Raw genomic sequence first — 13336 nt, forward strand, 5'->3', positions numbered from 1 at the left:
GCATGTGCGGGTCAGCTCACCCCCATCTTCACCAAGATCTTCAACAAATCGCTGGAGCTACAGAAAGTCCCTTCCTGCCTCAAAAGATCTACTATTGTCCCGGTTCCCAAGAAACCCTCTATCACAAACCTGAACGACTACAGGCTGATAGCACTGACATCTGTGGTCATGAAAACGTACAAGCATCTGGTTTTGAACCACCTGAAAACTGTGACTGGCCCCCAACTGGACCCCCTACAGTTCGCCTATCGATCGAATCGGTGTGTCGAGGATGCAGTCAACCTGGGCCTGCACTACATTCTACAGCACCTAGACATTCCCGGTACCTACGCGAGGTTCCTGATTGTTGATTTCAGCTCGGCTTTCAATACAATCATCCCCAGCATCCTCCACCCCAACTTACTTTGCCTAGCGGTCCCAGAAGCTACCTGTTCCTGGATAGTAGACTTCCTGACAGATAGGACACAGGTGGTGAAAGCGGGAGATTTCATCTCTCAAGCGTGGTCCATTAGTACAGGGGCCCCTCAGGACTGTGTCCTCTCACCCCTGCTCTTCTCTCTGTACACACATGACTGCACCTCATAGGCGCAATCAGTAAAGATCATCAAATTCGCCGATGACACCACTGTCATCGGCCTCATCAAGGACGGGGACGAATCGGCCTTTAGACGGGAAGTAGACCGGTTGGCCCAGTGGTGCATCCACAACAACCTTGAGCTCAACCCCTCAAAACTGTTGAGATGATAGTGGACTTCAGGAAGAAGTCAGCTAGTGCACCTCCGCTAACGATTGCTGACAGTGTAGTATTGCTAGTGGACTCCTTCAAGTTTCTAGGGACCACAATCTCCCGGCCCCTTAAATGGGGGTCCAACGCTGGTGCCACTGTCGGGAAAGTGCAGCAGAGGTTGTTCTTCCTCAGGCGACTAAGGAAGTTCAACATCCCACAGAAGCTTCTGCTCCTCTTCTACTCCGCGATTGTGGAGTCGGTACTGTGCTCCTCGATACTGGTATGGTACAGCTCCGCCAGCGCGAGGGACAGATGCAGGCTTCAAAAGGTGGTCAGAACTGCAGAGAAGATCATCAGGGCCGACCTTCCCTCAGTCCAGGACCTGTACCTATCCATAGCTAAAAAGTGGGCAACGAAGATAATAAAGGACCAGGTACACCCTGGCCACAGCATGTTGAACTTTTTTCCTTCAGGCAGGCAATACAGGGCCGTCCCCGCCAGGTTCACCAGAAGCCTCAAAAGTTTTTTTCCCCAAGTGGTCCGTCTGCTGAACTCCTGAACATTGACTGACTAGACGTACATGTAACTAACTTGTGTCCCTACGGTATACCTATCTGTATGACTTTACTTCCCCCACCTGCTTATCTGTTACCTACTACTGAAGACAAATTCCTAGTATACGCAAGTATACCTGGCCAAGAAAGCTGATTCTGATTCTGAGGATAGTATGTTTAAACAAGATGAGAGGGACGCCAATGGTTTGTGGAACGGGATAAGCCTCTTCCCTTTAACTGGACTTGAAATCACTATCTCTGGGGTCCATAGATCAGGTTTCATCCTTATATTTATAATGGGGTGCATTTTGTACCTTCCATTTGTAAAGAAAGCACTTTGTTTTCACATTTCAACCAATTTAAGAAAAAAAGCTTCAACCGTGTACATTTCCCAGAAAATTAGCGTAATTCCAAATAAATCAGCATAAAAAATGTGAATTGGGCATCCCATTAAAATGCATGTCACAGACAAGTTGCTATCGAAAGCCACAGCATAGCAATATATTTGAAGTTATTACAATAGTGTTAATTTCAAAGATTTGTGAAAAGAAAATTAGACATTGTATCTATTTAATGTAGCAACATGTACTGTATATTTATTATATGATAGCCATGAGATTTATATGCAGGTCAACTACTTGCAAAATGTAAGAGTTAAAATGAGCACTATCCCACAGCAATCAATCTGCAATTATCTTTAATCATCTTGCCCAAATTAGACAGATGGTATAAAATGTCTGACTGATTGCTAGGGATTACAGCATGTTTTCATGTTTCCACAATGATCCTAAATGACAACAGTAAGTGGAACAATGTAATTCAATGATCCTGGAACTAAATACCTTGAAACGTTGTATTGTCCACTGTTGCTGGGGATGATATAATATCAGTACTGGAAAACATGAAAACAAGTTAAAATGATGAAATATACACCGCTCCTTTATAAACATATTAATACAATGTGTAGTCTGGTATACGGTTTATACTTATTTATTACCACCTTGCAGTATAAGACACTCTCCTCATTTTTACTGTAGTTCTTTTTCATTAACTTTTTTTTTCTTTCCCTTGCTTACTGTACCTACATTTTCCAATCTCTTTTATTTTACTAACGTGTTCAACATATATATTTCTCATCATTTCCCATGGCATTGGATTTCTCGTGTCCCCTAGCATCCCACATCTCCATACTACTATTACTCATACTCGAACGTAACACTGCAGGACACAAGTGTAACACCATTCCGTCATCATCTAACAGAGTTTCATGTTACTCCATACAGCGCTATGGTGATGAACGCTTAAGTAACTATTTCTAGGCTTACTAGGTCATTGTGTTTTGTAGCACATACACATGACAACTTGCACTACAGCTATATACAATAGCATATATGCATCAGTAATAAAAATGTAATGCTGATCATAATGTCTGTAACATGTTACAATAATGAAGAATCTTGTAGTTGCAGGTCTACTGTTAATTCTTTGCAAACAAAATTACATGGTGTTTACAATGTATTTACACCAGTTGGCTTGATTGGCAGAATTATGTTGGAGATTCTTTATATACATTTATTCTACAAGGTCAGGAAATACAGGGAAATTATATGAGAACTGCAAATTGCCACTACTCTTAGTTGTAATCATCATTAACAGGATTTTGTACTGCAGTTTTATAGAACATGTACTTGTGTTCATCCTTTTATAAGACATAAGGCAACAAAATTATTTTTTATCTAAATTTGTAGGTCACAATCACATCCTGGTTATTGGAAGTAAATGATAGGTGAGCCAAATAAGCACAAAAAAAATTAAACGTCAACATTTTTCAGTATTAATTATCGTGGACTACTTGTTAGTGTTAGGGTTAATGTTTTAGTTGCTGGGTAGTTTAGGTTGTTGCAGCAGCCAATAGGATTATAGGTCAACTTTGGTCATGGAGTCATGTAGGGGGTTATATAAGGAATGTGTGTTAGGTGATTCTGTCTCGATTTCCCATTTGCCCACCACCAAGTTACTGTAATATTGTATTTTATCCTGCTATTTGTTTTTAACTATTTTCCTGATAGACGGGTGCAGCAGGCAATAAAGCACGACAGCAAGAGGCCATAGATGGCAAAACCCCCCATTTTATGCTGCTGTGGTTTGATTTCAAGGAAAGGGGTGGACAGTCATTACCTAATACAGAGGTTCCCAAACACGTTCCTCAAGACACCCTAACGGTCCTGGTTTTAAATGTATCCATCCTTGGCCACAGGTGACTTAATTAGCACCTTAGTCAATTTGATTTAACCATCTGTGCTGAGCCATGGATATACTGTACCTAAAACCTGAATTGTTGGGGTGCCTTGAGGACCGCGTTTGGGAACCTCTGACCTAATAGATAAAGTAATTACAGGCTAAATCTGCTTTGTTCTTCTCTAGGCCACCAAATTATCAATAAAAACTATGACCTCTTTTACTATAAACTTCTGTGTCTTTGTTTCATTTATGTGGTATTATAACTCCCACTATAGAGTTGCTTATTTACAAACAATATTCATTTGAGCTCATCATTACAGCAGTAAGCCTGATTTTAGGTTGTGTAATAGATATACTGGTACCCACTACATATCTGCCCTACTGAACTGCTGCTGAAAGTACTAAATTATTAACTTATTAACTAAAATGAGGAATCTTACTGCTAGGGTAAGTAAGCTTTAAGTGGGGTTGCTCAGTGGGGGCTGCCACAGACCAAAATTAGCATGGGGGGATGATAAAAAAGAAACAGTAACTGTACCTTTAAATGATTTTTTAATATCAACAGGTGCCTGTGGTTCAGCACCATGTACCACTGATACGGCAGCCAGGACAGAGCAGTCAGCGCCTCCCTCCTGTATCTGCCCTTCCCACAGACTCCTGTGTAAACTAGCTAATGGAATCTGGGGGGCAGGCAGATACAGGAGGAGGCGCTGATTGCTCTGTCCCAGATGCAGCGTCTGTGAAACATGATCCTGATTCCTGAGATCTTATGTTTCCGCAGACACCCGCCAATATTAAAAAAAGGTGCAGCTACAGTAGGTGTTTATGTTCTATCTGGCCACATCTCTGCTAATTTTAATTTGCACTGTGGCCCCCACTGAGCAACCGCTACTGCTTCTATGCATCTCAGTTGCAACTCCACTTGTGGCTGAATGGGTGTAATAGGCTATGCTGAGTGGGGGGCGGGGGGGTTGTGGACGTGGAGACAGAATTACGGGCTTTGCTGAGTTGTGTGTACACAGAGATCCACCTGATTTCAGACAGATCTCCTGCAGCAGATATAGGGCTGGTAAAAGTGTGTGCTGATTAGGAAGACAGCTATTTACACAAATGTATGGATTTGGGGCCAGGTACATGGATAGGTGCATACAATTCTACATATGGTGAATATCTGCATTATGGGGGTCATTCCGAGTTGATCGCTCGCTAGCAGTTTTTAGCAGCCGTGCAAACGCTATGCCGCCTCCCACTGGGAGTGTATTTTAGCTTAGCAGAAGTGCAAACGGTTGGATCACAGAGCGGCTACAAACATTTTTTGTGTAGTTTCAGAGTAGCTCAAAACCTACTCAGTGCTTGCGATCACTTCAGACAATTCAGTTCCGGATTTGACGTCACAAACCCGCCCATCGTTCGCCCAGCCACGCCTGCGTTTTTCCTGGCACGCCTGCGTTTTTACACAAACTCCCTGAAAACGGTCAGTTGCCACCCAGAAACGCCCACTTCATGTCAATCACTCTGCGGCAACCAGTGCGACTGAAATGCATCGCTAGACCCTGTGCAAACTACATCGTTTGTTGTGCCCATACATTACACGTGCGCATTGCGCCGCATGCGCAGAACTGACGTTTTTTAGCCTGATCGCTGCGCTGCGAACAAATGCAGCTAGCGATCAACTTGGAATGACCCCTTAAGTTCCATGCGCAGAGTGCAAGTTTAATTGTGATCAACTTGCAGTAACCTCTGCATCAGCCCCTCTGTTCTTTGCTTCTTACTAGTGGGTCAATAAATACATTGGCTGAATTACTATTATATGTGCTGCAAAAAACAATTTTGAGGGGGAGATTTATCAAAGCTTGGAGAGCAATAAAGTGGAGAAAGATAAAGTACTAACCAGTCAGCTCCTATCTGACATTTTGCAGGCTGTGTTTGAAAAATGTCAGGAGCTGATTGGTTGGTACTTTATCTCTCCACTTGTTCTCTCTCCAAGTTTATTTAAATCTACCACTATATGTAACAATAATCTATTATGTACTGAGAATAGCTTGAGGTCCTTCATATACTGTACCAATGTGCAGGAAATAATTTTGCTGAATAACTTTTTCCCCTTGTTATACTGCTCTTTGTACTTACTGTATTACAGCATATGTTTCTATTACTGTTTCTCACTGTTCATTGCTTTGGCAAGCTAAAAGGCGTATCTCCTAAAAGCTTTATATTTGTAGGTGGGACTTACCTGCACAGGTGAAGCCATGAATCAGTATCTGTGCTGCACATTATTCAAAATAAGACAGAGAGGACTAAACTTGTAGAGGCAATAATGTGTATTTAGTAGATATTCATTATCAATAGAATAGTTTTGAAGCAATATTGATTCACCTGACACTGCTCAGGCCTCCCCAAGACTGCAACCAGCCACCAAAATGGCGAAAGCCAAGTAACTAAATGTAGCATTTATCAACTGAATTATTTCAACTGATCACATTCCACTGTGCAATAAATCCATTTGGTAATTGATGCGTAGTAAAGCTAATTATTGACTGACTGACTGACTGACTGACTGACTGATTGATTGATTGATTGATTGATTGATTGATTGATTGATTGACAGATTATACAGTATGAATATTTTACCTATAATCAGAGATGAGCGGTTTTGACTTTGTTCTTTCCACCAAGTTCAGATCTAAAAACGGGGCAAATCGTCAACTTACATGGATGGAACGTCATGTTTCTTGAACGCCCGTCTACGAAACATAATGTTTTGCCTCATTTTTTATTTTGGCAGGAGGAACTGAAATAAAACCGAACCACTCATCTCTACTTATAATGGCAAGACATTAGCTAGAGCCATAAACCCTTATGTTGTGCACAAGTGTCATCCCACTTATCATACTATGCAAATGTTTTGTCCCTAGTTTGTTTGTTTGTTTGTTTGTTTTTTACATTAATGCAATTTCCTTAAATAACTTATTGTTTATACCAAATTTTGAAAAAACAAAACAAATGCAAACCAATTACTGTACTTAAACCATTTACTGTACTAAAACCCAGTGACGTGCGGTGGGGTGAGGCAGGTGAGGCAGAGCCTTTCCTGTCATACTAACGTTTGTGCCAGAGTTTTTACTGTATAAAGTATATGAAAAATACAAAAAATATGTTAGAAATATCTTCTTTGCATTATTCTAATAATTTGTATAGCCAAAACTCTGGAGTAAAAAGTCTATGGCAGGTGAGGCAGTGCCTCACGTGGCTAACTTTTCTGCACATCTCTGATCAAAACTCACCACATTTCCAGGAGTTTATACTGCTGTACCTGTGTATAATGCATAGATGTATGTTTTGGCTCATATATTGCATGTAAATCTGGCTCTGGTGCTAGTCAGTGTCTCCTGAGCTATTTAGCTCACCGCACGTCCCTGCTAAAACCAAAATATTGTTTTGACTTGAATGAAGAAACATTTTATAGAATACATAGGATATCTCGGTGGTGGGGTTGCCAGCAGTCAAAATACCGACTGCGGCATCCTGGCATTGGGAATCCCTGCACCTAAACAGTGGGATACCTACCCCTAATCCCTAACCCCGCTAATCCTAACCCTCCATTCCCACAGCCTAAACCTAACCCTTCCCCACCTGCAGCCTAATCCTAACCCTCGCCCCGCAGCCTAAACCTAACCTCCCGCCCCTCCCTGCACCTTACCTCTCCTGAGTGGCGGCAGTTCCTCGTTTGGGATACCAGCGCCGGCATTCTAATCCATGTCGGGATCCTGGCATCGGTTTTCCAAACAGTGTTGGGATTCTGGTATAGGTATTCCGAATGCCAGTATTCCAAACTCTGGAATCCTGACCGCATCCCTCAATGACAACTCTGATCTTATAGTATATTATGTCTTTTATATAGTGCTTAAACATTGTGCAGCCTTTTATAGAAAATATTTCATAAATCAAATCAGTCTCCAGTGGGGCAGCAATCTGCACACATGGGTTAATTTTTGAATTATGGTAGAAACACACAAAGCAGAGGGAGTACATACAAACTATACACAGATATGACAGCGGGTGGAATCAATAGCATAACCCCAGTGGGGTCATGAGAGGCAACAATGAGCACCATGTAGTAGTAACAGTATTTGCCCATCTTAGGCCCTCATTCCGAGTTGTTCGCTCGGTATTTTTCATCGCATCGCAGTGAAAATCCGCTTAGTACGCATGCGCAATGTTCGCACTGCGACTGCGCCAAGTAACTTTACTATGAAGAAAGTATTTTTACTCACGGCTTTTTCTTCGCTCCGGCGATCGTAATGTGATTGACAGGAAATGGGTGTTACTGGGCGGAAACACGGCGTTTCAGGGGCGTGTGGCTGAAAACGCTACCGTTTCCGGAAAAAACGCAGGAGTGGCCGGAGAAACGGTGGGAGTGCCTGGGCGAACGCTGGGTGTGTTTGTGACGTCAACCAGGAACGACAAGCACTGAACTGATCGCACAGGCAGAGTAAGTCTGGAGCTACTCTGAAACTGCTAAGTAGTTAGTAATCGCAATATTGCGAATACATCGGTCGCAATTTTAAGAAGCTAAGATTCACTCCCAGTAGGCGGCGGCTTAGCGTGTGTAACTCTGCTAAATTCGCCTTGCGACCGATCAACTCGGAATGAGGGCCTTAGTCACAAGTTTGGTCCAGAAGCCAAAGACTCAGAACTGACTATAGTTTCTTTTTCATAACTTACATTTCATTACAGCATTTTGCTAAATGTATAGGTCACAATAAACAGGTAAGCATTGGACTATGGTTTTAATTCCATTGGGTATATTTTATATTAAGTTCTGTGCTATTTCTAAAGACAAACAAAGATCTAAATTGATGTGTACATTTATACAGGGGATGCAGTTGGAATCCCGGTGGTCGGAATCCCGGAGGTCAAAATACCAATGCCGGAATCCCGACTGCCAGAATGCCGGCAGCGCCGCCACAGCTATTCCCACTCCTGGTTGTCTACGACACCCATGGAGTGGGAATAGAACCTGTGTCAAGCGAAGCGAGCCACCGAGACCGCAAGGAGTTTTGTTCCGCTCGCCTCCTGCCGACATTCTGACAGTCGGGATTCCGGCATGGGTATTTTGACCGCCGGGTTTCCGACCACTGGGATCCCATACCCAACCCATATATAGCATAGATCGCCATCTAAAACAAACCTAATGAGAGGAGTAAAGATTTTTCATCAATAACTTTAAAATATGTTATTCATATTATTACTGGCATTCTTCTTATTATTATTATTATGATTATTATTATTTTATTAGAATGTTCACATTATCTTCAATGTTTATTCTGCAAGTTACATGGCCTGAACTTTTTACCTTCTTTGTCAGTTTACTTAGAATGTAAGGCATCTGTCCTGACACAGTTCTCTAAATAACTTCTCATTTACTTTCATTTGGTTCAAAAAGATTTTGTAGATGGCCCTATTAACCCAATTACTTAATAAGTATGCAACTATTATTCAACACAATAACAATATGCAGCATTGTGCTGAAATAATGGATTTCACTTCTGCTAATGAGCATTAAAATGAGGCTTCCGGTACGGTAGCTGAATACGTTTTATAAATATACAGTTTATGCAAAGAATTTCAATGTTTGCTCTGATCCACTTTGAAATTTTCAATTTCATAATTATGTACAATGTCCTTTATGTAATTTCTCTATATACTATATGCAAAGTGTTTAAAGAAGTTAAAGTGTTTCCATGACTTCTAGTCAATATAGAGAGTTTTCATACATTTTTAATTTATTCATTTTCCCGACAGAGTATTTAACTCCATATGCTGTATAATAATGGCAGTGGGGGGAAAAGGGCAGCACTAATTGCTCGCCAGCAGCAAAGTTTTCAGATAATTTGTCATGTGACTGAAATGAAGTTCTTCCATCCAGCACCATTGGTCCATAGTAAAGTCTATGCACACAGAGTTTTACTACATAATAAATGATGCTCTTCCTTTTGTACTGTCATCTTTTTTGACCAATATATATAACGTCCATATAACTGTCAGTCCAGATAGTAACTGTATAAAGGATACACAAAAATATGTCATAAAGACACTTTTACAATCTGTACAATTTGGTTCAATACATTGCACTTGGAGGCTGATGATGGAGTGTGAGTAGTATCAGTATATAAGGGGCATCACAAGGGGGTTGCGGGGACTGCGGACCACACCCAGGGGGTAACACCAACATGTGGCTCCTCTGCAGTGACAGAGAGCAGGGTGCTGCACTGTGCAATTCTCATGCAGTGCCTGTCACTGAAGAGGAGCTGGCATTGCAGTCAGAGGAATGCTGGGCATGTCTCCTGAGTGATGTAACATGGGCTTCCTGCGAGACCAAGCCCTGCCCTGTGAGGCCTTGCCTCTGTATTGCAGTAAACGCATGCTTCCTGTGAGACCACGCCCCTTCCCACAAGGCCATGGCTCCTTTTTGGCCGCCCAGGCCAAAGGGGCGCAAGGGGGGAATGGTCTACTGCAAATTGTGTGAGGGAAGAACGGATTACTGCACTGGATGTTACCGCTCCTGCAGTATATGTAGCATAAATTGTGTGATTTCATTAGAAAAATTAAGAGAGAACACAAAGAATCTGCACATAGAAGGCTAATCTGAAAATATAATCAATTAACAATCCAAGGTAAAATTATTCAGTAAGGTGTGAACAAGCTCTACGTGAAACGTGCGTAGCCGAGAGTGTTATTTCCGGGTCCTGTGCTGTGCTCATGTGACCCGGCGCCCGCGAGATGCAGCTTTGGATTTATCAGCATTAGCACCCACTTCGCACGCTCTGCCTGCCATCATCCCTGCAAGTACTGTAAGGTATTTCAGTGGGCTCTTTCATCCCTGACCAAAACTGTTACCACTCCCTGCAATGTGATCACATACCAGGGGAGATCTGACAGGGAAGCAGAAGCCTGTGCTATTACTACACTGCCTTCTAGTCCTGTGTTGGGAGTCCCCCAGTCTCATTAATTCATTCAGCACATGGGTTAAAAGTAGAAGGGTTTCCCACAGAGCACACAGGATTACCAGTTTATTTCCTTCTCTCCTCCTATGGGATCGGTATGAAATACCTACAATCAAAATCCCAACGGTTGAAATCCCGACAGCAATTGACCGACAGTCAAAATCCCACAAGGTCAAAATCCCGACATGGACAAAATACCGACATTTAAAATACCGACAAGGTCAAAATACCAACAAGTAAAATGTCGACAGGTCAAAATGCTGACATGAGTTTTTCATTGTTTTTTGGTGTGTATGTTGACATGGACACCATATAAGTGTACCACATCCCCTTGCATGGCTCGCTGCGCTCACCATGCTTCGGGCACGCTGCCTCGCTGCGCTCGGCACACTATTGTATTCCCCCTCCAGGTCCACTGGGATGTTAAAGTATAAGTCGGTTTCAATGAAAAAAATCATGAAAAACTCACGTCGGCATTTTGACCTGTCGACATTTTACATGCCGGTATTTTGAACTTGTCAGTATTTTGACCGTCGGTCAATTACTGTAGGTATTTTGACCGTCGGGATTTTGATTGTCGGTAAATTTACTGCATCCCCCTCCTATAGTTACACATTGTGTACACACATTATATTATGCTGGAGCTTTGATAGGGAAATTACATTGGTGAATCCTCTCAAGCTCCATCAGGTTGGATGGGAAGCGTCAGTGCACAGCCATTTTCAGATCTCTCCAATGATGTTCAATCGGATTCAAGTCTGGGCTCTGGCTGGGCCATTCAAGGGCATTCACAGAGTTGTCCTGAAGCCACTCCTTTGATATCTTGGCTGTGTGTGTAGAATCATCCTGCTAAAAGATGAACCGTTGCCCCAGTCTGAGGTCAAGAGCGCTCTGGAGCAGCTTTTCATCCAGGATGTCTCTGTACATTGCTGCATTCATCTTTCCCTCTATCCTGACTAGTCTCCCAGTTCCTGCCGCTGAAAAACATCCCCACAGCATGATGCTGCCACCACCATGCTTCACTGTAGGGATGGTATAGGCCTGGTGATGAGCGGTGCCTGGTTTCCTCCAAATATGACACCTGGCTTTCACACCAAAGAGTTCAATCTTTGTCTCATCAGACCAGAGAATTTTGTTTCTCGTGGTCTGAGAGTCCTTCAGGTGCATTTTGGCAAACTCCAAGCGGGCTGCTATAGCTTCCATCTGGCCACTCTACCATACAGGCCTGATTGGTGGATAGCTGCAGAGATGGTTGTCCTTCTGGAAGGTTCTCCTCTCTCCACAGAGTAATGCTGTAGCTCTGACAGAGTGACCATCGGGTTCTTGGTCACCTCCCTGACTAGGGCCCATCTCCACCGATCGCTCAGTTTAGACGGCCGGCCAGCTCTAGGAAGAGTTCTGGTGGTTCCGAACTTCCTCCATTTATGGATGATGGAGGCCAGTGTGCTCACTGGGACCTTCAAAGTAGCAGATATTTTTCTGTACCCTTCCCCAGATTTGTGGCTCGAGTCAATCCTGTCTCGGAGGTCTACAGACAATTCCTTTGACTTCATGCTTTGAATGTGCTCAGACATGCACTGTCTAGTGTGGGACCTTATATAGACAGGGGTGTGCCTTTCCAAATTATGTCCATTCGACTGAATTCAGCACAGGTGGACTCCAATTAAGCTGTAGGAACATCTCAAGGATGATCAATGGAAACAAGATGCACCTAAGCTCGATATTGAGCTTCATGGCAAAGGCTGTTAATACTTATGTACATGTGATTTCTTAGTTTTCTATTTTTTATAAATTTGCAAAAATCACAAAAAAAAAACATTTTTAATGTTGTCATTATGGGGTATTTTGTGTAGAATATTTGTACGTTCAATTATTGATTAGTGATTGTAACATTTGTTTATGTTTTTTTATCACCACTTTCAATAATTATTCAATAATCATTACAGCACATTGACAAATGCAGCTTTATAACCTAAAGCTGTCCTTTACCCATGTTCTATATGTTTTATAGTCATAAAGCCTCATCATCCTCAGGCAGCAGACAAAGTTTGGTTGCCAAAAACACAACTTGTTGAGAGTGGTCATTCATTATTATAATTGCTTAGGCCAGAGGTTCTCAAACGCGTTCCTCAATGCACACCAACGGGACAGGTTTTAAGCATATCCAAAGCACAGCACACATGTTAAATTAAATTGACTGTGGTACTAGTTGAGTCACCTGTGACCATGCATGGATAGACATAAAACCCACACCGTTTGTGTGCTTTGAGGACCACGTTTGAGAACCTCTGTCTTAGGCAGTTGTAGACCAGTTCTACTTTGTTTTTATTGAAAGTATCACTTTGCCTAAAACTGTGATCAAATCACAGTGGAAATGTGCCACACATGCTTCTGTGCCACTTCCCAGTCTGTTGATAATGTCACATATTAGCAGACGGTTACCATTGGCTGACATGGTTTTAAATCCTTCGGGATCAAACCTGAGTGGAACTAATCCAACTGGATTGTGATTGTTTAGGACAAGGTCTATGCTACAGAGTGGTGGGGCAAATTCATTGCTAAATCATTTCTTGTCAACTTTTCCTAATGCATCATCTCAAAAAGTCTACTTACTGCCAGCACTCTCCGCTATATGTCCCTGCTACCCATAAGGTCACTGTACTTAAATGCACATATATTTTAAGAAGAATTATAAATACATAACCTATAAGAATCAAAAGAGACTCTACCCAAATACTTTTTTTTAACTAAAACATTACATAGTAAAGTAGATTATAGCAGCCATGACATGTCATAAAGTACAATAG

At 42.2% G+C, this 13336-nt stretch overlaps 1 protein-coding gene across 3 annotated transcripts in view; it reads right to left on the minus strand.

Moving 5' to 3' along the window:
• The window catches only part of IMPG2 (interphotoreceptor matrix proteoglycan 2), a 182761-nt gene that overhangs the window by 97043 nt on the left and 72382 nt on the right, over nucleotides 1-13336 (minus strand). For all 3 annotated transcript variants that reach the window (XM_063953576.1, XM_063953575.1, XM_063953577.1), the window contains one exon: nucleotides 2124-2173. In XM_063953576.1, the coding sequence (XP_063809646.1) occupies nucleotides 2124-2173 (50 nt within the window). The remainder of the gene's footprint in view (nucleotides 1-2123; nucleotides 2174-13336) is intronic.

The sequence above is a fragment of the Pseudophryne corroboree genome, chromosome 2, assembly GCF_028390025.1.
Source record: "Pseudophryne corroboree isolate aPseCor3 chromosome 2, aPseCor3.hap2, whole genome shotgun sequence".
NCBI classification, from domain to species: Eukaryota; Metazoa; Chordata; class Amphibia; order Anura; family Myobatrachidae; genus Pseudophryne; species Pseudophryne corroboree.